Here is a 27,884-nt window from a genome sequence, read left to right as displayed (position 1 = left end):
ATGCCCAGCTTTGACAGAATTCTTCCAATCTAAGAGCCAAATGTTTTAATTGAACAGTCCTTCCATAGACTTGGAGCAAGTATAGTCAACATTATTGTTCAAGGTTGGATTTTCTGTGGAAGGTCCCCCCCTCCACAGAAATCCATGCCATTTGATGCCACCTCCCCCCAGTCATTTAGTGGGGATGTGTTTTATTTCTTGCTTCTGGTCGAACTGAATTAAATACATGCTCCACCCTTCTGGTAATAGGGGATTTCCCAGAGTTGGTAAAGTGTTACCCACTTTTTACTCTGGCGTGAATTGCTCATTATTGACACATCTTACAAGTCATTCATTAGAGGGAAGCTTAAGGTATCCTTGTCATTCTTAAAACATATTTTAACAGCAAGTTATTAATTAGTCAGTTTGTCAGTTTATGGGGTTGGTTGTCTCTATAGATAGTAATAATACAATACAGTGAAAGAAAGGGCTGGTCAGGAGTGCATATAGTGTTACAATCAAATGATTAATAGATTTCTGTCCAGTTGATTAATGTTCTGGCATTTTTCAATACAAATTGAGTGAGTTACCTGTAATGCCACGGAATAGAACAGTTAAACCGTTCTTTGTTTCATTCAATTCCTCCCCAACTGAAACTTCCAACTTGGGCGATTAACGATTTAATTGAGTTTTTGTCGTTGACAATTACATTTCTGTTTGGCTTTTAGGCTTTGAAGTTGCACATGGCAGATATGACACATAACCTAAATATACAAAGAAATGACTGACATATTTGAAAATGTTATACTTTAAAAAGAACATCAATAGTGAATATAGCCGATCTACAATTTTTGTGACAGGCCTAATAGCTGACCTGTTCTGACATCACAATGATATTGCAAATGAATTCCATCCTTGTCCCTTGTATGCCCATATATGGAGATCCCTGATGTCATCAATATTAAGCCCATGTGCATCATGCGTGACATCTCATCCCAGCTCATCCATATTTGGGAAAATATGGACACATTTTGGCCACATTTTGTCCAACTTAAACAACTGCAACGTGAGTCACACTTGCAAATGAATTCCGTTCTTGTCCCTTTAATGCCAATATATGAGATCCCTGATGTCATCAATATTAAGCCCATATCTGGGAACAAACATCTATGATGTCAGATGTCAGTCATATCCATATTTGGGAAAATATTACCACATTTTGGCCACATTTTGGCCAACTTAAACAACCAACTAGGTCTGTGCATTTTTTTTGGTCAAAGTTGATTGGAAGACAAAGTCAAAGTGCCAATATTTATTTTAGGACGCAGAGGGAAAGTTGATCCCATGCCAAAGCGCCAGCGCTCGTCTGCTGTCACCCGCAGGCGGAAGCGTACGCGCGCCCATGTGGGCGAGGTCGCTTCTCGCCCTTAGGGCGTCTTACTGGTCTTAGAACTCCTAAACATTAAACAAGAGCCATTACATTAAGCAGTATTAAACCTGGGATAGGATTGACCTGCAACAATAGAGGTTAGGCCATCAGTAGGTGGAAATAAAGGCATATCGTGTGAGCTATTTGATTGGCGATTCTATCGTCTTGACTTAGTCTTGTAAGAGTCTTGGGGACCATGTCACGCCAACATTTCACTGCTTTTACCTGTATGTCATCAATATGTCTTGTACATGGACATACTGTCGCTGGCAAAGACTTGGTCCTGTCCATGTCAAACCTTACATTTTCTTTTTACACACCATTATAATGTTCTTATTTTGACCATAAGACCCAATTACTGAATGTTAAATCTCCAGGCTTTATTCAGAACATGTATGACACTTATTGCGACCGTCAGGGAGCAGTTTACTATGAAAACCTCCACCGGCCGTCCGTCCGTCCGTCCGTCCGTCCGTCCGTCCGTCCGTCCGTCCGTCCGTCCGTCACGTCACACGTCACACCTTTGTTTGTGTACGGTGTGATGTCATATATCTTCAGTATGACATCACACCACATGTGTAAACAAACCTTTGTGTACGTTGCTGTGGCAACAGTCTGTTGTTGCTGGTCTAAAGTGTACGTTAGCAACCACCTTAGCAACCATGGTTTTACCCTAGCAACCAACTGTTTACCCTAGCAACCAACTGTTTACCATAGCAACCATGTTTTTTTACCCTAGCAACCAACTGGGCATAAAAGGGATTCTGTTAGGGATCTCCATATATGGGCATAAAAGGGATTCTGTTAGGGATCTCCATATATGGGCATAAAAGGGATTCTGTTAGGGATCTCCATATATGGGCATAAAAGGGATTCTGTTAGCTGTTAGTGATCTCCATATATGGGCATAAAAGGGATGCTGTTAGGGATCTCCATATATGGGCATAAAAGGGATTCTGTTAGGGATCTCCATATATGGGCATGAAAGGGATTCTGTTAGGGATCTCCATATATGGGCATAAAAGGGATTGTATCCCAGATGATGCCCTGTTAGGAGATCCACACTAACAGAATCCATATATGGTCCTACCGACAGCTGCTATAAGCCAACCCTGGCGATAAGGTCTGAGTCGAAGAAATGCTTCTTTCCTGGCAAGAATTGCCCCTTTATACTGTAGGGCTCGTTTGTGTATTGTATGACATCACGCCACATCATCGGCTGAGGACTGTGTGATGTCATCATATCTCCATACATGGAGACATAAGTTGCTCATGCCCAAATATGGGCTGGTGAGGTCAGACTTAGTGTGATGCGTAGGTTATCTCCATATATGGAGATTCAACTTCAATGAGTAACCATGGCAAACTGTCAACTGCCCGTATGTCTTGATAATTGGTAAAACAAACTTTTGGCCTATTTGTGGAGATAAGCGACCAACGGTCGCTTATCTCCCGATTAGGGAGTCTTACTGGTGGTATATTAGGAGTCCAACTAGTGACTCTCAAATGTCACTAGTGGGCACCCTGCACACTCTGGGCACCCTGCACACTCTGAGAGTGAACAATTCCATTTGAACACTCAGAGTTTCAGACCTGTTATGGTCATTCAGGGCTAGCTCTTTTTTATTTCTAGTAATTATTGTCCACTCATTTTGTTTGTCCATGGCAAAAATGTTGACAAAAATGTCCACCACAAGCCATTATGGTGATGACCCCTGAGGGATCGTTGACCAATAAAAACAGGATATAGACATAAAGCGCATAGATGTTACTACAGCAAAATGCTACTATAACAAAATGTCACGACCAGGAGCTTTAGTTAAAATATCAAACATTAGAGGTTAAAGCACGCAAATCTGCCACATGACTTCTTCATGATGCAAAAGGGCAGTAGTTCAGATCTAGGATGGTCCTGACAGTTTTATACACATAATAGTTTTATTTGGGTATTTTTACTCATACGAGGCCTTAGGAAATCACAACAACTTCCATTGTCACTTGTTCCATTGTCAAATGTTGATCAAAATAACAATTATTTTACATTCTCTAATTGTGTAGACTTCTTGTAAATAAGTAATACAGATGTTTAACAATGATTTAACTCTAGATAGAGTAAAATGAAACCAAATGGACCCATAACGACTTATGGAGTTCTCGGGAGTTAAAGGGTCCATTTGGTCAACTCTTCCATCGTTTAGAACCATGGCTCTCATCTGGGGTCTCTTCATCCAAGAGTGTCAGATCTGTAGCCAGCAGAGGGAGTGGTGGTTCACTCAGCTGTACTGAGATCACTGTTCTGGAAACAGCCATAGTTAAACTGATAACAAAAAAACCTGTTGTTTGGCTTCCTTGGCTTGATCTAGTGTGGGCAAAGTGTGCAATTTGTTTGAGGGATAGTCAGTGGGATTGTTTACTCTATAACAAATCCCTGGATATGAAATATGAATCTGCAATTTTTGGTCGTGGTCCCAGTAATAAGTTCTGGTTCAAGTCCCAGCATGTCCATTTCAGTTTTGCCAACCATGTAGCAATTTACATGCATAAGTGATTTTCATGTTGTGTTGAAAATCATGGGATATTGCCTTAACCCACAGCCACTGCGGTGGAGCCGGTCGGACGTCAACGTGACGGCGCCAACGTGACGGCGCCAACGTGACGGCGCCAATGAAGCCGTCACGACGCAGAGCAACGTGGCGCTGCCAGTGGAGCCCTGGCCTTGGATACTATTTAGTTGTAACTTATAGTGAATGAATAGCCAGTGCTTGACCCCAAAAGCACTATAAGAATGTGTTACTTGCGCCAGCAGAGAGCGGCTAGTACTGCGTTCGTAGATTTTGTATGTAGCGTGTCTGTCTGTCTGTCTGTCTGTCTGTGTTTGTCATCCAATGGGAAAACCCCTGATTTAAATAACAAGGCGCAAGTTGGCACCTTGGCGTGTGCCAACCTGCCCACCCACATACATGCAGACAGCACCGAACAGCACCGATCGCAATACTTGCACGCTCTGTTGGCGCACAAGTGCACAAGACGCAAGTTGGCACCTCGACAGAGTGCGGTCTAGTTATTACTAGAACACAGGTACTCTTTTACACCGGTGGCCATGCTGTGTCTTGCTTGTCTCTCTCTCTGACATCCAGGATCTCCTCTGCAGTTCCGCCGCAGTGGAGCCGGTAGTGACCCTCTCTCCAGCTGATGGTGGCACGGCCCCAGAGGGCTAGTAGGAAGATCGGCATGGCGACCGACTCGCGGATTAACCAGGCCACGGCATACTTCCGCTTAGAGGGGCAGACCACACCTCCATGTACTCTACTGAGTTGTATATAGTCTGCTATGAACCAGGCCAAACAGTGGCACATGAAGAAGGCCGGCATGTTCCACAGGAAGACGTTGTGTGCTGCGAAGGCGATGATCAAGCTGGCCACGAAACACTCTGACATGGGCTCCACCGCAGTGGTAGGAACCGTGTTGAGACGTATCTTAGTCCACCTGATCATGCGGGATTGGAACTGGGTGAAGGAACAGGAGCCAGAGTTTTGCATCGCCACCTCAGTTGCCAAGGCGAACTTCCAGCCCCTATCTGCTATGGCTTTAGCCATGAAGTAGTCCTCCCCCATGTACTGGCCGAAGGCCTCAAGTCCACCTGCCTGGTCCAAGATCTCCTTCCTCATCAGACATGACATACCCGCCACACATTTGATGCCCGTCACGTGGGCCGAAATGTACAAGCGTGTGAAACATGTCCCAAAGTACACCTGCTCTAGAGTGGCAGCGAATCCCTCGCGGTCGGCAACGTATGGCAACCCGTGGACCATCCCCACCTGTTCTGTCATCTGATTGGTCAGGTCAGTCAGGGTGTCGGCCTCGACTCTAATCCGACTATCACAGATCCAGATGAGGTTGTACTTTGCAGCTTCATAGCCGGGCATCATGTTGTTAATCTTCGGGTTCATCCCCACCTTCCTGCCTCCTATGCAGAGTTTGGCATCAACGTTGGGGTACTTCTCCAGGAGCTCCTTGCACACCTCGATGGCTGGGTCGTCTGCGTCCTGAACGCACAGTAGTACTTCATACCGTTCGTAGTCCAAAGTGAAAAACGTCTCCAGGTTACTGGCGAGGTTTGGGTCGGCTCCCTTCAAAGGCTTCAGCAGTGAAACACCATCGAAATACCTCAAGGGCAAGTTCTGCTTGACTCTCCTGTGCATGTACCGGCGAACGTAGATAATTGAAATGAGGTGAATCGACCACATGATGCAAAATAATATGATTCCAACAATGGACAGTACGTGCTGAGCAAGCTCCATGAGAGCCATGATGAGTCACTTCCATTCAAATGTGATATAATATTATGATAGGTGTAACAATGTTGCCAAGCAAGTTACCTCCTACTTTAGCGTAATAATGGCTGGGGTGCAAAATGCATACACCATATATATATATATATATATATATATATATATATATATATATATATATGTTGTGGAATGATTATGTCACAGGGAGCTCTATGTCAGTTATTTTTATGGCGTGTCTGTCTGCCAGTGTCCATTTTATGAACACATTATGGAGGTCCCTGATGTCATCAATATGCCGATATAATACTGATGTCATAGACCGGCCCCCAAGTACTCTGACAATGGGTGCATTAGGTAATCTGACTACGGGTCAACAGGTATTGCACAACTTGAGGACAATGCGTTCCCAATGGGCATTGCCCTAGTATGACAATGTTCACACTGCCTATAGGTCAGCAACAACCTATTACCCGATTGCAGTTGTTTTTCGCAGTTATTTTTCATATCTAAAATATTTAACTTTTGTTTTATGATCGGTCTGAAACCTTCGAGATACATAAATTGAGGAGTATATACCAGACCTACTTGGGATTTGGGAATGATGACCTGTAAGTCAGGAAAAATGTAGATTGAGAATGCATGCCGCACCAGTTATGCAATGCTCACTGTACCTGTTGTCCTGTTACACCCAGAGACTTGTATTAATTACGGTAGATCAAGAGTTCTATCAATGCGGGGTCAGAAACAGCACCGGTCACGTGGTTCATGTAACTCGATATGTTGCTTTTCCCTCATAGACTGCAATGCATTCTGTAATTCCGGTTCACGCTTTGTCACTATTCGCCAAAAGATGTGTGTCGAAAACCTGGCCCCATGAAGTGAACGGAGTTGGCAGGACTCTCCAATAGAGGGCTCTAGTTGCACCCATCTGCCTGTCTGTCTACGTGTGTCCTTTTATGCCCATATATGGCCATCTGTCTTGCCATCTGTCTTGGCCATATATGGATCCCTAACAGAATCCCTTTTATGCCCATATATGGATGATAGGTATTTTGTTATGGTTCATATCATCTTGATGACCACCTGAAGTTTAAGGCACAGTGACTGTGTCATAAAATGTCACATACAGTACACCCACAAGGTCTCCGTCTGGTAGAAATCAGACCTTATCTACTGCCATGGAGCCTGTTCCGAAAACAATGAGAATTGTTTTGGTATTCTAAGGCTCGGCCTGGAACATTTGGTGTCATCTAGACACCAGCAAGGACACCTCTCCCCCCAGGAACCCTGTATATGGACTCTTAGTCTTGTGATGTGTGGACAAGAAACATATCCTATTAACTGTTGAAACGTCATCCACTGACTGATGAAATGACCATACTTATACTCATGTCAAAACATAATATGTCAGAGAGAGCACGAACCAACCATTATTTATGTACTGTATACCTGTCTTGAATCCTCTCTCTCCATAGTAAATATTCCATTCTCACTCTGATCACTCTCCTGTCTTATTTCTGTGTGATGGATTATTGTATCTCATATGGGAATAAGAAGGTGTTGTTGTTTACAAATAATAATATATTCATCAATGGAGATCCCTGCTCTGAGTATCTGACATCACTGTGATGCCACCTGTTAATGCCCATAGATGGAGATCCCTGCTCTGAGTATCTGACATCACTGTGATGTCACCTGTGATGTCACAGTGATGTGTCAGGGGAACCGCAGTGTCAGGCGTTACCCGTCTGGACGTCCTGACAGACACAGACAAGCTGTGACGGTTCTGAGAGTAAATGTGACCGCGGTTCTGAGAGTAAAGCCCTTTGCACACAGGCGCGTTTAACCGCACGGATAAAACGGACAATATCATTTTTTGAAAAGAAAACAATGATTCTCTATGACCTCATGCACACCGGCTCCGAATTAGCCGTGCGACGAGTGGCTGCCGCCGTGCGTTTTTTTCTCGATCGAACCCAGTTCGATTCGTGCGTCTTGTCGCATGCGGTAAAAAACTCATCACTCTTTTTATGACTCCTTTTTGGATCCGCAGCGCCGATTCCGCACAGCCTTGCACACCAAATCCAATGCGTTTTATTCATGCCGCAAACGAAAAAAACGCAACTGTCCTGTGTGCAAAGGGCTTAACTGCGACCGTCGCAGTTATCCACCACCCACCCTACAAGTCTGTATACATTTTTTTGAGTGGTGGTAAACCGCTCCTAAGAGTGGCTGTGCGTGTGTCTGTAGCCACTTTTCCTCAGCGTTTTGCCATAGCAATGTGTTTTCCTCAGCGTTTTGCCATAGCAATGTGCGTGTGTGTGTAGCCTGTATTACATCACCAATTACCAATTGAAGACGTTATGCAAGCATGACCACCGCTCACTTCACATTGGGTGTGATTTTTTATTTCTCAGTGGCACATTGCATTTTGAAGGTACACCGTTGCATTGAAACAGCCACAAGTCACAGGCTGTCCATGTTGTTTTAGTCAAATCATGCATTTCCTATGGAGGGGGCATTAATGTCAGACTCAAGACCTCAATGGAAACTAGCACTCTGTCGAGGTGCCAACTTGCGCCTTGTGCACTCGTGGCCATGTATGGCCGGCCTACTTGCGCCAGCAGAGTGCGCAAGTACTGCGATCGGTGCTGTCTATATGTATGTGGGTGGGCAAGTTGGCACTCTGCCGAGGTGTCAACTTGCGCCTTGTTATTTATATCAGGTCGCACTGGTTGGTGGTGACGTCACCAAGAACGTCGTAAACACAGACGACAGATACACGGAACACAGTACTTGCAACCTGATTGGTTGTAAAATAACATTTGTGTCAAATCGAGCTTGTAGCTATTTTCAGCTAAGAGGTTTGTTTGGTGTAGGGAAAAAGTAGGGGATCGACTCAAGTACATACAGAGTACAGTGGGGTTTAAGTCAGGCGTGTCCAAAGCGGCTTGATTCCTAAATTGCATTATAAACGGCACGCCAGGACTGTCAAACAAGAATATTTTCCCAGAGTATAATTTGTCAGTATTCCCTGTTGTCTCATTCTGAAGGGGTCAAAGAAAGTCTAATTTATTGTATTTTTTACCTTGTACGTCTGGTTACATTTGGTAATGTGAAATAAGGCTGAGTTGTTTGTGTTTTGTTCAGAGCACACATCTGACAAAAGACCATTGGTATTAAATATTGGTAAATATTGACGATAGGTATAAAATAAAATAATTTAAATGCGATGCATATATTTGACTTTGTACATTATGTCAGGAGATATAGTCAGCCCTTAAAAAATGTACAACTGTAGGTTGTTAAACATTTTTATTAAAACAATGCATAATAAGAATACATAGAAGAGACAAAAAGTAGGCTATATACAAATATTGATCCTCCTCCAAATTATGTTATGAATATATCACACAAAACATGCAAGAAAAAGTAGACCTGTACTGGGGGGACCTAAAGTGGTAAAAAATTATTTACAACAGTGGTTCCCAAACTTTTTAGCTCAAGACCCAAAAGAGAAATTAGACATTTGGACTATCTACAAGCTCACAATGCGTCGCTTCGCACCGCGCTTGTAGATCGGCTATATTGATACTTCTTAGACATTTGTTTTCTAATTTATGGAATTTCTTAGATTTAAATTGTATATATTAATAATGAAATTACTTAGAAATTAAGGGACGCATAAAAATGTGTCCGCTACCCACAAATGGGTCCCGACCCAGTGCTTGGGAACCGGTGATGTACATGTACATACTGTACTGTTCTGTTACAAAATGACAGTTTGTATCTTTTCACACACCCTCATACAAGACACAACAGTTCAAGTGGAGGGAGAAATAATTCTCATATCAATATTGCATTTTGTCTCACTGCCTCAAGGGGCTGACAATTATTGATTGATTGCACTTTTTGTCATTTTCGGAACATATTCATTTTAAAACGCTAAAAAAACATTTCACTCATTTTGGTTTTAAAGTCATACTCTGTAGGATTTGTTCTAATTTCAAAAAGTTGTTGGCATAATTGTCCTAATAAACATTCCACATAAATGTGTTGTGTGACATATTTCTCAAAATCCTTTTTATTTAATTTATGCCCCCTACATAAGGCACGCCTAATGCGGAAGAGAAGAATCTCTCTCTCTTTCTCTCCCCCCCCCCCCCCCCCACTAGCTCCTTAGCAATTTGCTAATTGGAATGGAACACTTGTATTTGTATTAATAGTGCAGAACCGGTGTCAGTGGGCACTACAAAGTATGACCTCAGTACCCAAAGTGTCAGAGCACTTATCTCTTATATCAGAGTACCAGGAGTACCAGTCTATGACGTCAGTCATGTATGATGAGGCATCTCCATATATGGTCATAAATGAGATACAGACAGAAACGGTTGATGGTTCGGGCATCAGGTACGGATGCCCCCCTGAGTGCCTTCCCTGGAAAGTACCCCCGCGACCCGATTCCGGATAAGAGGTTGAAGATGGATGGATGGATGGGCGATAGTCCGAATAAAACACACTTTATGTCAATTCACCGCAGGGTGTTGCCAAACTACCAAAAAGAAAATCCTACAGAGTATGACCTTAACATAAAGCATACAATTCACCCTTTGTTAGCCTCCTGGTTGGTCCCTGACTGACCAACCAGCAGGCTCTATCTGCCTTGTCCCGCCCTGGTTCCGCCTTTTTTATGTTGAATTAGCTAAAACATATTTTTTGGAGGAATAAAAACATTTAAAAACATGCTGATTCACTATGCTGCCACTGAGCAACTCCAATTGACTGAAACAAAGTTTGAAATTAGAATTGAGCACACAGAATAACAATATGAAGCAACTGAATTAACATGGCAGTGGATGGAATGTCCCACTGAATGTCCCACCACGACACAGCAACCAATGGGTGTGGAGAGGGGCAGGACAATGGGCGGGACTTGACAAAGGGTGAATTGTTTTCATTAACATAATGTTAAAATGGAAGTATTTCACACATCACAGTAACATACATTGGAATGATAAAGACCAGGGAGTCTCTCTTTGACATTCTTGGACAATCGTTGGCCCTGAGTAAACTCTGCACTGCACATTGTGTGTGCGTGTGTGCATGTGTGTGTGTGTGTGTGTGTGTGTGTGTGTGTGTGTGTGTGTGTGTGTGTGTGTGTGTGTGTGCAGGGGTGTCGCCCTGGGTACTATTGAAAAATAGCAGATATACAAGCTCACAGCAGGGCACCGAGTGCCGCACTGCGAGCTTGTAGATCTGCTATTTTTGAAAATGTTGACGTGAAATTTGTACATGTCTTTGAATATTTCAAATCCTTCTAAGGTTTTTTAAAAACCTATGTTTCTATATCAGTGGTGCTCAAACCTTTTCATGTGAAGGACCCCCAAAATTATATGTACTTGGCCACGGAACCCCATCTCAAAATATTTACAAGGGACCCCCCCCCCTTACAAATGTTTGCTTAAAAAATACATATATTCAAATATTTGCACACATTATTACGACTTTTCAAAATAGCAGATCTACAAGCTTGCAGCACGGCACTCGGTGCCGCGCTTGCTGTGAGCTTGTAGATCTGCTATTTTTCAATAGCTAAAGTATAAAATAATTCCAGGCCCCTCCACCTTGGGCCCTAGTAACTCAGTCCCACTTTTCCCCCCCTTGTGACACCCTGTGTGTGTGAGTGTGTGTGTGTGTGTGTGTGTGTGTGTGTGTGTGTGTGCGTGTGTGTGCATGTGCGTGCATGGCGATCTCCTGGGTTTCAGAGGGTCAGGGTGTTGGACAGTAAGCAGAGTCAGATCTACAAGACAAAAATATGTTTTAGTTACCAAAAATAACACGTGTTAAGCCTTTAAGTGTAAGCTTCAGAATACATGGGAAAGATTGCTTAGGACAAGGATCTTCAACAGGGGGTCTGGGACCCATAGGGGGGTCCTCAGAGTTACTAAAGGGGGTCCTCCAAATCCTTGTGAGATAGAATATGGATGCTAGGGTTCAATATAAAAAAGGAGAAAAAAGGTTTTTGATGTGAGCTTGTAGATCGGCTATTTTCGGCAAAGAGGTTTGGTGTAGAGGAGAAAAAGAGCAGACTAAGTACAGAGTGAAAGGTCAAGTTTATTAAGTATTGACGGTTTAAGTGGTTAAATATCTGAAAACACAAATTGACATGAATCCAAAATAAACTGACGATTGTGCTGTCAAACGATGAAACTATATGGAATCTATGAAAAGGTAGTGGGGGTCCCTGCTTAATCTCTCGCTCAACTAAGGGGTCCTTGGCCTGAAAACGTTGAAGACCCTTGGCTTCGGAGCAATCTCAAATTTCAACCAGTATTTAAACTCTCAAACATTAAACCTGCTTGTTTTCCTCATGCCAAACAAGAAAGTACACGTAAATAGTAAATGGCTATGACATAAAACGTGTGTGTGTGCGTGTGTGCATGTGTGTGTGTGTGTGTGTGTGTGTGTGTGTGTGTGTTAACAGCTGCACAGAGCGGTATTCCGGTATGTGTAAATCTACACTAAAAGCAGTGATGAAAGTGACATCCTTTAGCAGACCAGTCTAATATAAGACTAGTCTGCAAATAAAACTTAGGGCAGATTTATTTTGAGCCAGAAGATTTAGCCTCTCTCCAGCCAGATTAACAGGGGCTATCATGCAGAAATATTTGCTTGATGGGGTGGACAATTGACATGTACAAGGTTTACTGGCAAATGATTCCAGTGTGAAGTGCCCAAAATGTATTGTTCTTAAAATCTTCACGCAACCCCCTAGTCACTAGGGGCTTGTGTGAAGAACAGTGGTGGAAAACTAGGGCCTAGTGCAGTGTCTTCCAAACCTTTCTGGATTTGGCTGCGGTGTCAAGTGGTCAGATGGGTGGATTTTCTGAGCATGTTTGTTTTAATGTTCAAATAATCAATCGTGTTCCGATTTGGATCAAGGCAACTAACTTAGTACACGGGAAGTTCTTATTTATCACACATATTGTATCACAATGACAATACATTCTTCAAGGTTTTAAAGAAAGAATGCCATGACATTTCTTTTTATTAATAAAGTCTTACTGTTTTGCCAATTATTTGGGGGCCCATTTGCAGATACCTGTGGGCCCTGCATATGCATCGTCATGTACAGTAACACTATGGAAGATCTTCAGGGCCACCATTGGAAAGATTTTTCTTTTTTGTTTTTAGTAATAAGTAAGTAATAAGTCATATATTTTTGACAGGTACATTTAGCTCCATCCACAAATGTCACATGGATTTTTTTAAGGCGTGTGGTGATGACAGTTTTGTGTAGCTAAGGTGACATCGATGCTGAGTGCTTGGTGTCTATGGTTACCTGCTACACGACACCCACTGTCGACTGTCACACAGGGACGCAGTCAACACTACTGTAGCCATTACTGTATATGCACCGGGCTGAGACATCTGGCAGTTTGATTAAAACATTCAATTATCTCTGGACGGATCATTTTATTTTATTTCTTAATCAAACTCCATGTAACGTACAGTACAGTACCGTACAGATCCCTGAATGGTCATACACTAGGTCGAGGTTTGGATGACAGCGTTACCTCTGGGGACTCCCTCTTTTCATGGCGTTTCGCCCAGGGACCGCCCCTAATATGCCTTATCCCTAGCCGTATCCATGACCATAACCTCACAGAAAGAAACTATGCCTAAACCTAACCTTAACCGCACAGAAGGTGTGCCTAAACATTAACCTCAAAAGTACCGCCCATCTGAGGATAAACACCCTGAAAAGAGGTGCTCTCGTTACCTCTGGGGAGGCGGACGTGTGGCTTTGATCAGGTTACTCTGAGACAGGGCTTCCACCATCCAGGAGAGAGCGTTGCAGCAATACTCCGTCTGAGAGAGAGAGAGCGAAAGATAGAGAGAGAGAGAAGAGAGAGAGAGAGAGAGAGAGAGAGAGAGAGAGAGAGATGCAGATAAGCTTGATTTATACTCAATTGCATGCCGATGTTGTTTCGCAGAAAATAGCCGATCTACAAGCTCACGACTCGTCACTGAATATAAATGAGTCCTCGATATGATGACGGACGGTGGCTCAGAGCAGTGCTGAGCTGGCAGACGCGACAGCTGCAGTCCATATGTAGAGAGAAACCAGACCACTGTACAGCCCCTCCCACCCCCCACATACTGTTAGGACACCCATACATAAACACACACACTCTCTCTCTCTCTCCCCACCTCTCACACAGACATATATATTTCTGCACATATGCAGTAAGGTCTCGGTTAGGATCACTGGAACTCGAGGCAAGGTGCCACGTGGACAGGAAAAGTGCGGTGCGTGGCGGGCTATCCCAAACTGACCTCGATCTCCAGCATTCTCAGCCGCCGGTCGTGGTCGCGGATCTCCGACATCTGCTTCAGGACACTGTCCACCCTGTGGAAAAACAAGCCGCTCTGTCACTCATTCCCTGGGATCAGCTCAGGTCACCACTGCCCTGTACACAGTAAATGCCTCAGTGTTAATTCAACCCGGAGGGGGTACAAATGCAACCAAACGGTGGTTGCATTCGTACCCTCCCGGAGTTACAGACCCTTCTCAGAGGTAAACTAACACTCAGGATTTGACAGTGAGTGTAGTATGCCCACCCACTACAGTAATGTTAATACTTAACGATGTCACCGCAAATAACAAAGTACTGTAGATAAATATGAAGATCTTACAAGTGAATCAGTGTATTGCAGATCAACACAACACCACTGCTTTTTCAACAAGCTGAGTTCCAAGACAAATCATACATCACATCAACACTGTATATTAAAATATATGACAGAACAAGAAAGGTATGCAAGCTATTGGCCTTCAAGTATTCATGACCAGGCTTAACAGACATTTATAAATGCGCATAGAAAAATAAATGGATGGTAGGTTCTTGTAATTAGCATTTTGTATTCAAAAGTTTAAGTATCCATATTACAAAACATTATTGTTCTATAATCCCACACTCCCAAACTGGCCATAAAATAGATGAACCCCGCTTTGTAGGTCCATTTGTTTCCGTTTATACACACTCAGATTAAAATGAGCATTCTGGCTTCAACAGTGTAGGGAAACACAGCCAAAGAGGCAGATAGTAAAAAGATGGTGGACAAAGTGATGTACTTGACAGAGGTGCGTTTGAGCCGCGCTGCATCGCTCTCCCGGTCCCGCTTGTTCTGAGCATTGAGCAGGATCTCTTTCTGGATGGCCTCCCACGTGTTGAGACGGCTGGCCTTCCTGCCTCGCAGCTCCAGAACTGCACAGGGGAGAGAGAGGAGGGAGGAGGACAGGGATTAGTTAATGTAGCGTTCATTCACCATTCATTCAAAAGGACGGAACGTGGCCATATAATAAATATGTACAGCATCAACCTGTCAGGGATTATTTTGCAATAATTAACAGCTCAGAGTACATTATCCCTTACATTCAGAGGTTTCCTACACATCAAAACGTGGGGTCTTTGAGGCGTTTCCAGGGGGTCCCCAGCTAAACGATTGATAGTGAGGAACCAAATGGACTTTTTGAGCCACAGACCACCATTTGATCAGAGATGTAACCTCTCAGACCCAAAACGTTGAAGATTTTGTCCACAATTCCATGCTGTTTTGCTGTGGTCCCATAGGGGAGATAACAGACAAACGTTGATCAAAATAACAATTATTCTACATTCTCTAAATGTGTAGACTGTAAATTAAGCAATGCAGATGTTTAACCATAATTTAACTATTGAGACTGTAAAATGAAACCAAATACATTTTACACTCTCAAGTATACATAATATATAAGGGTCCATTTGGTTACCAACTGTCCATCATTTAGCAGGGGACAACCTGGAATCCCTTCATGGACCACTGGTTGAAAACCACCACCCTAACGCATACCAAAATTTCCTCTAAATGTCCTGCACTACCTGCTTCAATCTGACACACACACACACACACACACACACACACACACACACACACACACACACACACACACACACACACACACACACACACACACACACACACACACACACACACACACAGCGCCGTCTCTCACCAAAGTGTCTGATCTTGACGGAGGGGATGCGGCGGATATGCCTCTTGATGAAGAGATGGATGTGGGAAAGGATGATGAAGGGTGGAGCCAGGCAGGGCCTGGAGTGGTACTCCACAATCAGGTTGTAGCGCTGGAACTTCCAGTAGGTGTCGCTGTGCTCCTGCACCTTGGAGAAGGTGTAGCTGCAGTACAGGAAGCAGGAAACGTCACACTCAGAACACATGGCGACACACAGCCCAAGAGGGCGATAGCAAGAGCTTGGAAAAGACCCGTACTTCCCGTTTCTGTGTGACGTAGGTAGGTACCTTTTTAGGAGGCGGAAGCATGTTTGGAGTCTATTCATTTACAATGAGAGAGCTAACGTGAACACAGAGCAAAATAATAGTTCAGAAGCTATGGCCACTGAACTAAATATTGGACCCGATCATCACAAGCCACATAATATTAACAAATTTGTCATACTAAAGTGGCTTTTTTCAGTGACACAACAAAGGAGAAAATCAGCTTTATTATTGCTCTTTAGCTGTCCCACAGTGTCCCAGCAACACACTCTCACGGGATCTATAGCACCAGTAAACAGGACGTGTGCGAGATTTGCCGTCAGAGCCGGCGCCCACTTAGGAGTCTATTTGTAGGATTTGTGTACCATGTCGCACTCTAGTGGATCCAATGAGGATGAGCTATCTTCATTAATTAAATATCTTACTGACACAGCAAATGCAAGGCTGAGATGAACGGGCATACTGTATTTCAGACGAACAACATTAAAGAGATATTTATCACTTTTAAACTAGGAAGCAATGTCTTAGTTGAATCTGGTTTAACAACCAGATTAAAAAAACTTTCAGTCTTTTGCGACCACCCTGGCGATATTTTAATTTGCTTGATTCAGTATTTAAATATTTGATATTTATTTTATCAGACACACCCCCTTCCTATAGAAACCCATTGTAACTTCAAACTCCATTTTAACCGTGATAAAGTGAATGAAAACACATAGTTTTTTCTGGTGACTCTTGACGCCCTCCTAATACAGGACGTGTTTTTTCGATAACCCTTTTCATTTATTTTTAATAATTTTTGGGGAAAATGGAAAAAATAAATACAATAAAAAATATAAAAAATAAGTTATTGTTATTGAAAAAACACGGCCAGCTCACATATTAGGAGGGCGTCAGGAGTCACCCAAAAAAAGGACAGGTGTTTTCCAAGAATCTATCATTTTATTTTTTTTACATATACTTTATTGTGTCAAAACATGCACAACACTTCCATCAAATCATTCTTCAGAACTTTTAACATGTTATGTCCTTTTTTTTAAGACATTTTGACACATTTTTATATTTGTTTTATAAAAAATTATATATATATTTGTTATTTTTTTTCCCCCACCACCACATAGAGCAAAAAGATCCACACAAAAACTGTAAACAAAAACATTACAAAAAGGGAAAAAAAAGAAAAAAAAAAGAAAAACTGAATATCATCTATCTATAAATGCGACAAATCTCTGTCTGTCTGTCTGTTTGTTTGTTTGTAATCCGCGTATCTCGAGAACCGTTCGTCCCACCGGCTTCAGATTCGGCACGCGCGTTCCCCGCTGCGGCGCGGAGTGCAGTGCCGGGCCTCGGCCCGACTCGGCATGCGGTTTTCCCGAAGCGGCGCGAAACGTTCGGAATCTCCTTACGCGGAGCTGATTGTTAACATCAGGCTGTTCCTGAGGAAATCGGCACAATCGCTGAGTCATTGTGACATCACTTCATAAAAGGCTCTGACATCACGTACGCCAGGAGTCAACAAAAAATCTCTGTGAATGTGTATGTATGTATGTGAATCTCGAGAACCGTTCTTCCCACCGGCACGCGCGTTCTCCAGATATGGGCATAAAATGAATCCCCGAATGCGGAGCTGATGTCTGACATCAGAGTTTTCCGCAACCGGTACTGTGTGTGCAGAGATCTCCATATATTGGGGTTTGCATTAAAGGGTGGGGACAAAGGCTAACAGAAGGCAAACAGATGGTCAAAACGGGTCCTATGACAACATGACAACAGGTATATTGGGGTTTGCATTAAAGGGTGGGGACAAAGGCTAACAGAAGGCAAACAGATGGTCAAAACGGGTCCTATGACAACAGGTATATTGGGGTTTGCATTAAAGGGTGGGGACAAAGGCTAACAGATGGTCAAAACGGGTCCTATGACAACAGGTATATTGGGGTTTGCATTAAAGGGTGGGGCAGGCATAAAATGGACGCAAATAGACAGATATCTCCATATATGGGCATATGGGCATAAAATGGACCCAGAACTATATCTGCAGTGATCTCCATATATGGACATAAAATGGACGCCGACAGACAGACAGATACAGATATCTCCATATATGGGCATAAATGGACACAGGCAAACAGATGGTCAAAACAGGTCCTATGACAACAGGTATAATGGGGGTTTGCATTAAAGGGCGGGGCATTCATTCTCTATTTACATCGTTCCCGAGTTGGCCAGGTCGCCAACATGACAACAGGTATATTGGGGTTTGCATTAAAGGGTGGGGACAAAGGCTAACAGAAGGCAAACAGATGGTCAAAACGGGTCCTATGACAACAGGTATATTGGGGTTTGCATTAAAGGGTGGGGACAAAGGCTAACAGATGGTCAAAACGGGTCCTATGACAACAGGTATATTGGGGTTTGCATTAAAGGGTGGGGACAAAGGCTAACAGATGGTCAAAACGGGTCCTATGACAACAGGTATATTGGGGTTTGCATTAAAGGGTGGGGCAGGCATAAAATGGACGCAAATAGACAGATATCTCGATATATGGGCATATGGGCATAAAATGGACCCAGAACTATATCTGCAGTGATCTCCATATATGGACATAAAATGGACGCCGACAGACAGACAGATACAGATATCTCCATATATGGGCATAAATGGACACAGGCAAACAGATGGTCAAAACAGGTCCTATGACAACAGGTATAATGGGGTTTGCATTAAAGGGCGGGGCATTCATTCTCTATTTACATCGTGCCCGAGTTGGCCAGGTCGCCGACTAGACGCTGGGCCGCCCGAAGGGCGGCCCAGCTTCTAGTGGTTAAAATGGAGTTTAAAGTTTGACAAGCAATTGTCACAATATTTAGTCTTAGTTTTAGTCATCATAGCTTAGTTTGTATTTAGTTCTTATTTAGTTTTCGTCAGTGAAAAAAGGTAGCAACGCTAAATGAGCCGCACAGCCACGGAGGTGACATCAACACTGCGAGCCTTACAGTGACGGAGGCGACATCTGTGTACCTGAACATGGCAATGAGCAGGTTGACCAGCAGGATGTTGGTGACCAGGAGGTAAATGACGAGCAGGAGCACGACCACAAAGTTAGCGTAGGTGTCCATGCATGGCTCCCACCCGGCCTCGATCAGCGCCCTGTCGGTGGTGCAGTTTATATTATTTTCCAGCTTGTCGGCTAGAGGGAAACAGAGTACAAGTCGGTTAATGCACACTTCTAAAGACCAATTATTTGTTTACAAATATCGAGACTCACAGGTGACTGTTTTCAAATCAATTCCCAACAGATGCCCAAACCCGTTGTTTTGGGTTGCGAGACATATATACTTCACCCTGCAACGGTATAGCGCAGAGAATAGCTGACATACAAGCTCACAACCATGTCGCGGATTTGACCGCTGTGAGCTTGGAGGTCTGCTATTCTCGTCCGTTCTCCGTACGCAACACTCTTTGGCTTGCAGAGTACACTTCATGATATCACTGATCACATGACCACCACAATAAATCCTCCAAAGGGGAGGGGGCTTTTTCTTATTTCCACACAACAACTCTAAGGTATATTAATGACATAGTTCAATGTTGAAAATGAGTGGTATTCCTCTTTGAAGAGACTGGGCGGATCTAAAGTAAAGGGGAAAATCATTCCAGAGCCTGGGGCACTGGGGCAGCCACAGCGAAAGCACGGTCGTCCCTGGTTATCAGTTGTCGTGGGAGTCAATAATGAGAGGTTAGCTGACCTTAAGGCTCTAGCTGGGTTATGGCATTCAAAAAGTTCAGCCAGGTAAGAGGGCAGAGGGGGCCATCCCATTAAGGGATTTAAAAACAGTTATGATTTAAAAATGGTTGTGGTTTTGGTGCCTATAAAGAAATGAATATGTGAGTAAGGTAGAGGAAGCAAAGGTCCTCATGAAATTCCACAAACATTTCGTGATTCTTGTGTGCGAGTGTGTACGTCCACAGGTGTTAACCCTGAGAGTAACCTCCGTAACTCGGAGGCAAGTTAACACTCAGGATTATGCAGTATAAATCAAACACACTCAGGCAGACACTAAGAGGTGGTGAAGGGGCAGAGAGTGAGCCACTCACCGTCCATTTCGTTTATGGGGATCTGTCCAAATATGTGGAGGTAGGGCCTGTAGAAGACCCGGCGGAAGATCCAGATGGGGCGGGGGTCGAAGGCGTACAGAAGCGCTTGATTGGCCACCCCATAGGCCATGAGCCACACCCCCAGGAAGAAGAGGAAGAAGAACACGTCTTTCATCTGAGGGAGAGAGAGAGAGAGAGAGAGAGAGAGAGAGAGAGAGAGAGAGAGAGAGAGAGAGAGAGAGTGGTGTTCGATACAGTGATGCTTGTAGACCTGCTATTGTCAGCATGCGAAATGGCGTAAAACTGATAAATTGAGCATAGACCCGATCATCACAACATCACCGAGCTACTGTATCTGCCATTTCTAAACCAAACACCATGATAGTTTGTGGATTAAACTACAATTTGATTTTATGAGTTAGTTGTTCTGCAGAAGAGCAGCAACAATTAATTATGTAAATAAACAAGTTAATCTATGAACAATAATCGACTCATGTGCAAGAGCTTGGGACAGTCCATTATTAAACATATGGGGGGTTTCTTTTGTGTTTCCGATTACTGGTAATTATTTCTAGGCCGCTGGATATGAGTGGATATGATGTGGATCTGACAGGGTCTCTGAACACTGGTTGAGTGCCAACGCTACATTATTAGATCGTATAACCGGCTCCTCTGCAAAATATCCATTCGCCGCTTTTTGCACACACAGCTAGTGTTCACATTACATGCATCATCAGCCGTTGTCGCATGTGGACATCGTTCACTAGCAACATATAGCCTAGCAGTGTCAGTGTCCTGGTTAAACTTGGCTATTTATGTCATTTTTCTCCGCTGGATACCGTAAGACAGCTGGCCTTGTGTGCAGCAAAACAAATCCGATGCTTCACAACCTGCATTTCTTAAACCTAAAATAAACTCCAAACAGTATTAAGGCTCTGGTTATCCGAAGTACAATTCTCAGATGTAAAGATGGATTTATGACATCTCTCATCACTCTTGCTATTAATATCTATGTGGCACGTCGGCAGATTGGAGGTGTAAACAAGACAACATAACGATCTGACAGCGTGTTGCTCCATCAGATTGGCCCAATGAAAGTCCAAGCGTTGCTGCTACTCCAGTGGGATTTAACAATCACCAATGACAGTGGTTCTCAAATATTTTCCCTGTCAAGGACCCAAATTGATGTATTTGGCCGTGGACCCCCCATCTGAAATTCTTTTTTGTCATAGACCCCCAGAAGAGAAGATTGTGTTAAATAAAATGCTTAATATTTTCAAGATTTTTAACAAAGTGAGCTTGTATATCCGTTATTTGTGAATAGCCAACATATACAAAATGGATAAAGTGGTTAAAATATTGTGATGCTGTATTAGCTAATTTAGCTGGAACCAACCCCCCACCTCCCACTGGCCTATGGCATTTTTTGTTGATTGGGTTTTAAACTCGCAACTGAACTAGTGTTTAATTTCTGTAATAGTTTACAAGTTGTAGATACACTGATTTACAGAGTAACGTTAGAAAGGTTGTGTCAATGCTGATTTGTACATACTGTAAGAGTATCAACAAGTGGCATCATGGCACAATATACCTTGATTATACTAGTATGCCCTGGCATTCTTCCTCACAGGCCCTCTAGTGGTATAATTCATATTAAATGAAAAACGTGGGTCAGAGGTTCTGAATTGGCATCCAGGGAGTGTGTGTGCTCACTCTGGCAGCAACCTGGACAACGGCGACTGAGATTGGGTGCTCACAAACTGCGAGGACGCACGGACGGACGCACGCACGGACACACGGACAGACGGACGAAGGGGAAAACATACTCTCCCCCATGCCTTCAGCTGGTGGAGACAAATATTGTTCCATAATGAAATCCAGTCTCCCAAAGAAGTGCACTTGCCTTTTACAGAATGCAATGGTGTAGTAAGTATGGCACTGTGGAATGCACTAAAAGGTTTGCATAAATCGTACCACTGTGATATGTAATCAACTGGAAACTTAAGGCTTATTCTAAATTAAACTCGGTGCTGAATATTTCTGTCAGGTTCCTTTTTGATTTAGTTGTTTACTAAATCACAATACTGTGCCTTCCCCTGGGAAGACACAAAACAATAAGTGTTTACAATAAGTGTGTTCCCAGATCTATTATCTCAAACGTTCACTCTAACATGAGCAAGGCAGAGATGGATCAAGTAGCATGTAAGCATGTAATTATGTAAAACCCTTAAACTCCCCCCAAAACAACCATTTGTAGCTATAAGCTATAAGAGAGAGGGGTTAAATGTGTTACAGTTTATTTACATGCTGTGAGACAACCTTGAGTATTCTTTGGCATGCAACTGAAACATTGAGGCAGTGGCAAGTTTGTAGAACCCTCACAAAGCTATGTACAGTACAAACCCGGGCCCATTTGGTTAGATTTGTATATTCTCAGAGTTAAAGTAACACTGAGGATTTGTATGAGTGACCTTTGAGTCTGCCAGCTACACCCAAGGTTCAGTGTAACGGCAGGTTGATACTGTCTCTCAGCTGCATTTGCAGGATGCATTCCACTCACCATTTTGCCCACAATGATGATCTTGGGTCCCAGCTGTTTGTGGATAGCGAAGATGTGGATGAGACGCAGGGTGAAAACCATGTAGTCCAGAGCCATTATCGCTCGTCCAAAATGATAGGAATAAGGGAACATCCTGGACAACACATAGACACACACGCACACACACACACACACACACACACACACACACACACACACACACACACACACACACACACACACACACACACAAACACGTCAGTTTTTACGTTTTTTTTTTATTATTTACAAATGGATAAATTAACTGGATTTTAGGTGCAAAATGCAGAATGCACTACTCCACATACTTTATGCTGTATGGATATACAACACACACAAACATCGAATCTCATATAATGTGTAGTAGATTGAAAAGGTAATGCTATGTGTTTAAGTAAGCAATTTACCCCGAGTGAGAGGACATTATGCTCTCATAATGTCCGCAGTGATGGTGTTATCGGACGAGGCGCAGCCGAGTCCGATAACACCATCACTCAGGACATTATGAGAGCATAATGTCCGACCCCGAGTGGTAAATAGCTTTTCTACCACTTTTTCCCGTATACATGAAAGAAAACACATAGTTGTAACTTGCAAGGATCTTAAGTTACAATCATTATTGCCTATAAAACTTCCGCGAGACAGCAGATAGTTCCACAAACAACATCTTCTACTCACCAACAGATGGCGCCAACTCCATACTAATCCATGCGTCTAGCTTACAGCTAAGCTAACGTCAGTTAGAAGTACCGTTCCGGCCGTAAATAGAGGCTGTTCGCTTCCAGAAAGGCATAGGTTCAGAGAAAAGGGGCTTTAAAGTTGGCGGATTGCATTGGATCCAAATAAATCGGCGACTATAGCATGCACGTTAGTAAACATAGGACCGTTGCCACCGTCATTTGTTGGTTGGGGGAAAGGACCTCCTGAAGTCCCCGGATGTACACTGAGGCGCATTGATCTCGGACACACAACTTTGCGGCAGTTGTCCTCTGATAACCTCCGGAATTTAGCCAATCAGAATCCAGTATTTGAACACGTGACTCGAAAAAGTGGTAGAAATTGTATTATTCTCTCCTGTTTGCTGGGATGGTGCTGAGATAATCCTTTCATCCTCTCAAATCCACACCTGAGGTGTACATACAGTATAGACGGGTGACATCTCTAGGTTGACCCATTTGCAGCCATGTACCTGTACCAAGGGGGGTTTCCAGCCACAAATCATAAAAACACAATACACATCTACAGTAGATTAGAATGTATTAAGGGTTCTCCCTTAAATGTCAGTTTTCTCTAGGCTTACAAATTCACTAGTTGGTGTTGCTTCATTTATTTATTATGATTTAAAATAGCCACAAAATGTAACTTTTTTCAAATCAAATCTCTCATTAACACATTTACAACACACAACCTGATTGAATCAATATCAGATCATGGCTGCCGTCTACATTTACCTGGCCATGTGTAATTCACCACATTCTTATTAACTCTAATGTTTCATTTATGCTTCATTGCATGACAGTGTTGCACGATGATCAACAAGCCAGCTATGTTCCATACAACAAAGTAGAAATCAGGCTTAACGCAGCATATCGCAGAATCCTTGTATCTCCATTTTTCAACTTTTTGTGTTTTTTCAATAACAAATGCCCTACTTCATCATACAAAAATGCCACACAAAAGTAGTGAAAATAGCAGACCCACAAGCTCGTAGATTGGCTATTTATACGCCTTTAAATTGGTTTTCAAAATCATAATAAAAAAGGAAACATTTTTGGACTTCCAACCGACAGCAGCGGTACATTAAGCACATAGGACAGCCGTAACGAATGATCCTCACCTGCACACGAGGCCCAGAGCGAAGAACACGATGGCCGTCAGGTCACATTTATTCCACATATCCTGGATGTAGTTCTTCATCCTCTGCAACACTGTGGTGCTGCCCACAAAGAAGGTCTGAGAGACACAAACAATACTATTGTGAGTTTATGACTGGAGCTGGGGCCTACAGTATGAACAAAATCCAATATTCAAAAAGAAAGTGACTAAAACTCATCGCTTTTTACATTTTTGTGGGTCAGTTTTTAGCCCAAGGAATGTTTTTCATGCAAAACAAATGCTTGCAATGGATTCAGAATCATGAAGAACCCCTAGTTTGACTCCTCACATGCTACTTAAAGATTATTATTATTCTTTTAATATTTTTATATTCCTGTATAGTGGAGTCAATGGGACAGTGAATATACAAATGGCCATAACTTTTTTCGCGATGTTTCCAGCAGAGCAGACCTCTCATTCTGTGGACCTTAATGACCAAACTAATAGATAAAACAGAAATAAAAAGTATGGCATGACATCACATGTCATTTCACATTTTGGGTGACTGGGTCCCTGGCTAACAGTTCACAATGTGTCACATTGTGAGCATGTAGATCATCTATTTTCAAATAGCCAAAATGTTGAGGTGGTTAATGCATGTTTTGTAATAATATTCAATACACAAAGTAACAAGGAACTAAAGTTCTCAAATAAATGTAGTGGAGTAAAAGTATTAGAAACTGGAAATACTCAAGTACAAATACCACAACATTTTACAGTATTTAAGTAAATGTATTGAGTTACTTTCCACCACTGTGTGTTTTGAACCGACCTGCCGGATCTCCTCCAGCACCAGGGTGAAGACCCAGAAGTACAGCACCAGCTCCAGATTGGACGGGCCCTCGGGCGGGGGCTTGAAATCCACCAGTAGGATGTAAGCAAACAGGCAGAGGAAGAGGAAGTACATCAGCACGTTGCCTAGGAACGAGGTGACGGGCGCGAACCAGAACTGCCGCCAGCGCTGCACGGAAAACGGCAGCTTGGGGGCACTGGAGGAAGAGCCTGGAAGAGTTTGTAAGGCGAGGAGGGACATTTAGGTCACTCTACTGTAATATAAAGATAAATAATATAAACATAGGAATGTTTGAGTGCTGATGTTTACTAGGCACTGTAAATGAAAAGCTCTGTGATCTGTGAGCTTTGTGAGAAGACAACACACACTTTCACACAAGCCCTTGCATGCAGAACAGAGGCTGAGACACAAACTGATTTACTTGGGACTTATGTTCAATATAAGCGGGTGGTTGAAGTACATGGACCACGGGTTCATTTGGTTCGCATAGTTACATTTCGCTATGTTACATTGCTGAGCGGCTCACTCGGTGCGGGGAGATCATTCTTTTATCACAGACAGACAACCGCTGTCGTCATAGAGAAAAACGTCAAAGATAAAATCGAGAGCTGGATAAATAAGTTTGAGAAACCCTGGTTTAAACTGTACCCCATTTTGCCTCCCCCCAAGGACCCCCCGACCCCACTTTGAGTAATGACATAATTCACATGGAGAACAAGACAGTGTTCAGAAGAACAAACCTTTCAGATTTTCCCTCACAGCATCGAATTCGTCTTTATCTTCCTGACTGGGGCACCAGAAGAGGAATCCAAGAGAGTTACAAACAAAACGAAAAAAAAAAAAGGAAGAATATCACAAACTTTCTGCATAAAAAGATTACGGCTATGTGTAAGGCTTTCTTTGGCATCATTGTACACAATCGTTGTATATCCTGCATTTACTGTATATTGTTTAGTTTTTCCACTGGGATTTACCAATGTATTCATATTTGACTTAACATACAGTTTACAGTTACAGTTTAGGCATTTAGCAGACACTTTTAATCCAAAGTGACTTACAATAAGCAGATAATACATCACTATAATAAACAAGATAATATGTCAGAGAACATCAACAACAATATAACAAAGGCATATGAATATCAACCTAGAAAAAAACAATATAATCAGTAAAAGAAAGTTTCTAAAATAAAAAATAAAAAAATGCTAACTAGCTTCATGTATGGTCATTGAGTGTTTCAATAAGCTTGACTTGAACTCCATAAGTTCTTCACATAACGGTGCATCTGAAACAAGCACATAATAAAACTGTTGTGTGTGTGTGTGTGTGTGTGTCTCAGTGCGCGTGTTTGTTTACGTCTTCACAACGTCAGCTAGAGAGAAGACACTGGCATCGTTCCCATCCAGACTGTCTGCGTCTTGACCAGGACCCTGATGGACCTCAACAGCTCTCACATCCTCCTCCTGCTCCCTGAGAGAGAGAGAGAGAGAGAGAGAGAGAGAGAGAGAGAGAGAGAGAGAGAGAGAGAGAGGAGAGGAGAGGAGAGAAAGAGGATGGTAAAAAAAGTGAGATAATTTGAATCCCTGTTAGGAGAATGTTTTTCACTCTCGACGTTAAGACGAGAATATATTGCTACGCATTCATACTGGCAAATGCACATTGATTTATTGAATACCTTATTAGAAGTTTGCATAGGAAAGTTAAAGTTTCATGACAGTGTACAGTTCACTGTACTGTCTAAAGGTCGACTAAAAGGATTAACACCTCAAAAAAGCTTTTGGGGTCCTCATACAACGTTGAATGACAGACACATAATACACAGTACTATGCAGAGAATATCAATTAACAGTTGTAAAACATAATGCGAAAAAAATGGTATTTACAATAGAAAGGTCAAGGGGAGGTAAGGATATGCTTTGTTTTTGTATACCAGTTTCGAGTAGCAGTCACCTGTAAGTAGCGTTTTTTTTTTTACACTCACTGCCTACTCACAGTAGACACTCACTGCACAGACCCTCAAAGATACACACACACACACACACACACACACACACACACACACACACACACACACACACACACACACACACACACACACACACACACACACACACACACACACACACACACACACAGGCTCACCTATAGCTGATGAGGTCTGTGTAGACGAGGGGAGGCAGGAAGAATGTGAGGACCAACTTCCAGACTTCAGTGCTTCTGTCCATGTCGCCCCACCAGATCTGAGACAACAGAGACTGCAGTGCAGAGAGACACAGATCACAACAGAGAGATCAACAATAGACAATGTATCGGCCTTTGACTTTTTTAAAGGTGTCTGCAATTATGCAAGGGATATGTTTAGATTTCTACACTTTCGACCTGGCATCCCTAGTTTGGGCATGTCATTATATGCAGAAAGGCTAGTGGTTGCATGATACATGTTCAGCCCGGGCCTTGACGAATTGAAAATATCTCAAATTGATTTATGTTGAGCAGAA

At 42.8% G+C, this 27,884-nt stretch overlaps 2 protein-coding genes across 2 annotated transcripts in view; both read right to left on the bottom strand.

Annotated features, from left to right (window-relative positions):
* Nucleotides 1-4,494: 4,494 nt before the first annotated feature.
* LOC308282732 (ceramide glucosyltransferase-like) lies at nt 4,495-5,610 on the bottom strand (the record flags this gene model as incomplete). The annotated part of the gene is made up of 1 exon (XM_080723122.1): nt 4,495-5,610. One exon carries the CDS (start codon nt 5,608-5,610, stop codon nt 4,495-4,497), a length of 1,116 nt encoding a protein of 371 aa, XP_080579248.1.
* A 5,789-nt stretch (nt 5,611-11,399) lies between these two features.
* trpm4a (transient receptor potential cation channel, subfamily M, member 4a) overlaps nt 11,400-27,884 on the bottom strand; it is a 41,322-nt gene continuing 24,837 nt past the window's right edge. Inside the window, exons 16-28 of the mRNA XM_080723741.1 lie at nt 27,529-27,641; nt 26,743-26,856; nt 26,127-26,173; nt 25,366-25,595; nt 24,556-24,671; nt 22,701-22,833; nt 20,141-20,315; nt 19,064-19,232; nt 15,761-15,942; nt 14,840-14,972; nt 14,041-14,113; nt 13,484-13,572; nt 11,400-11,500 (exon numbers count right to left, since the gene is read on the bottom strand). Of these exons, the coding sequence (XP_080579867.1) occupies nt 11,470-11,500; nt 13,484-13,572; nt 14,041-14,113; nt 14,840-14,972; nt 15,761-15,942; nt 19,064-19,232; nt 20,141-20,315; nt 22,701-22,833; nt 24,556-24,671; nt 25,366-25,595; nt 26,127-26,173; nt 26,743-26,856; nt 27,529-27,641 (1,605 nt within the window). The 3' untranslated portion in view covers nt 11,400-11,469. The remainder of the gene's footprint in view (nt 11,501-13,483; nt 13,573-14,040; nt 14,114-14,839; nt 14,973-15,760; nt 15,943-19,063; nt 19,233-20,140; nt 20,316-22,700; nt 22,834-24,555; nt 24,672-25,365; nt 25,596-26,126; nt 26,174-26,742; nt 26,857-27,528; nt 27,642-27,884) is intronic.

Source organism: Nannobrachium achirus, assembly GCF_963921795.1.
Source record: "Nannobrachium achirus genome assembly, chromosome: 4".
In the NCBI taxonomy this organism is placed as follows: Eukaryota; Metazoa; Chordata; class Actinopteri; order Myctophiformes; family Myctophidae; genus Nannobrachium; species Nannobrachium achirus.
This window is presented reverse-complemented; position numbering and strand designations above follow the sequence as displayed.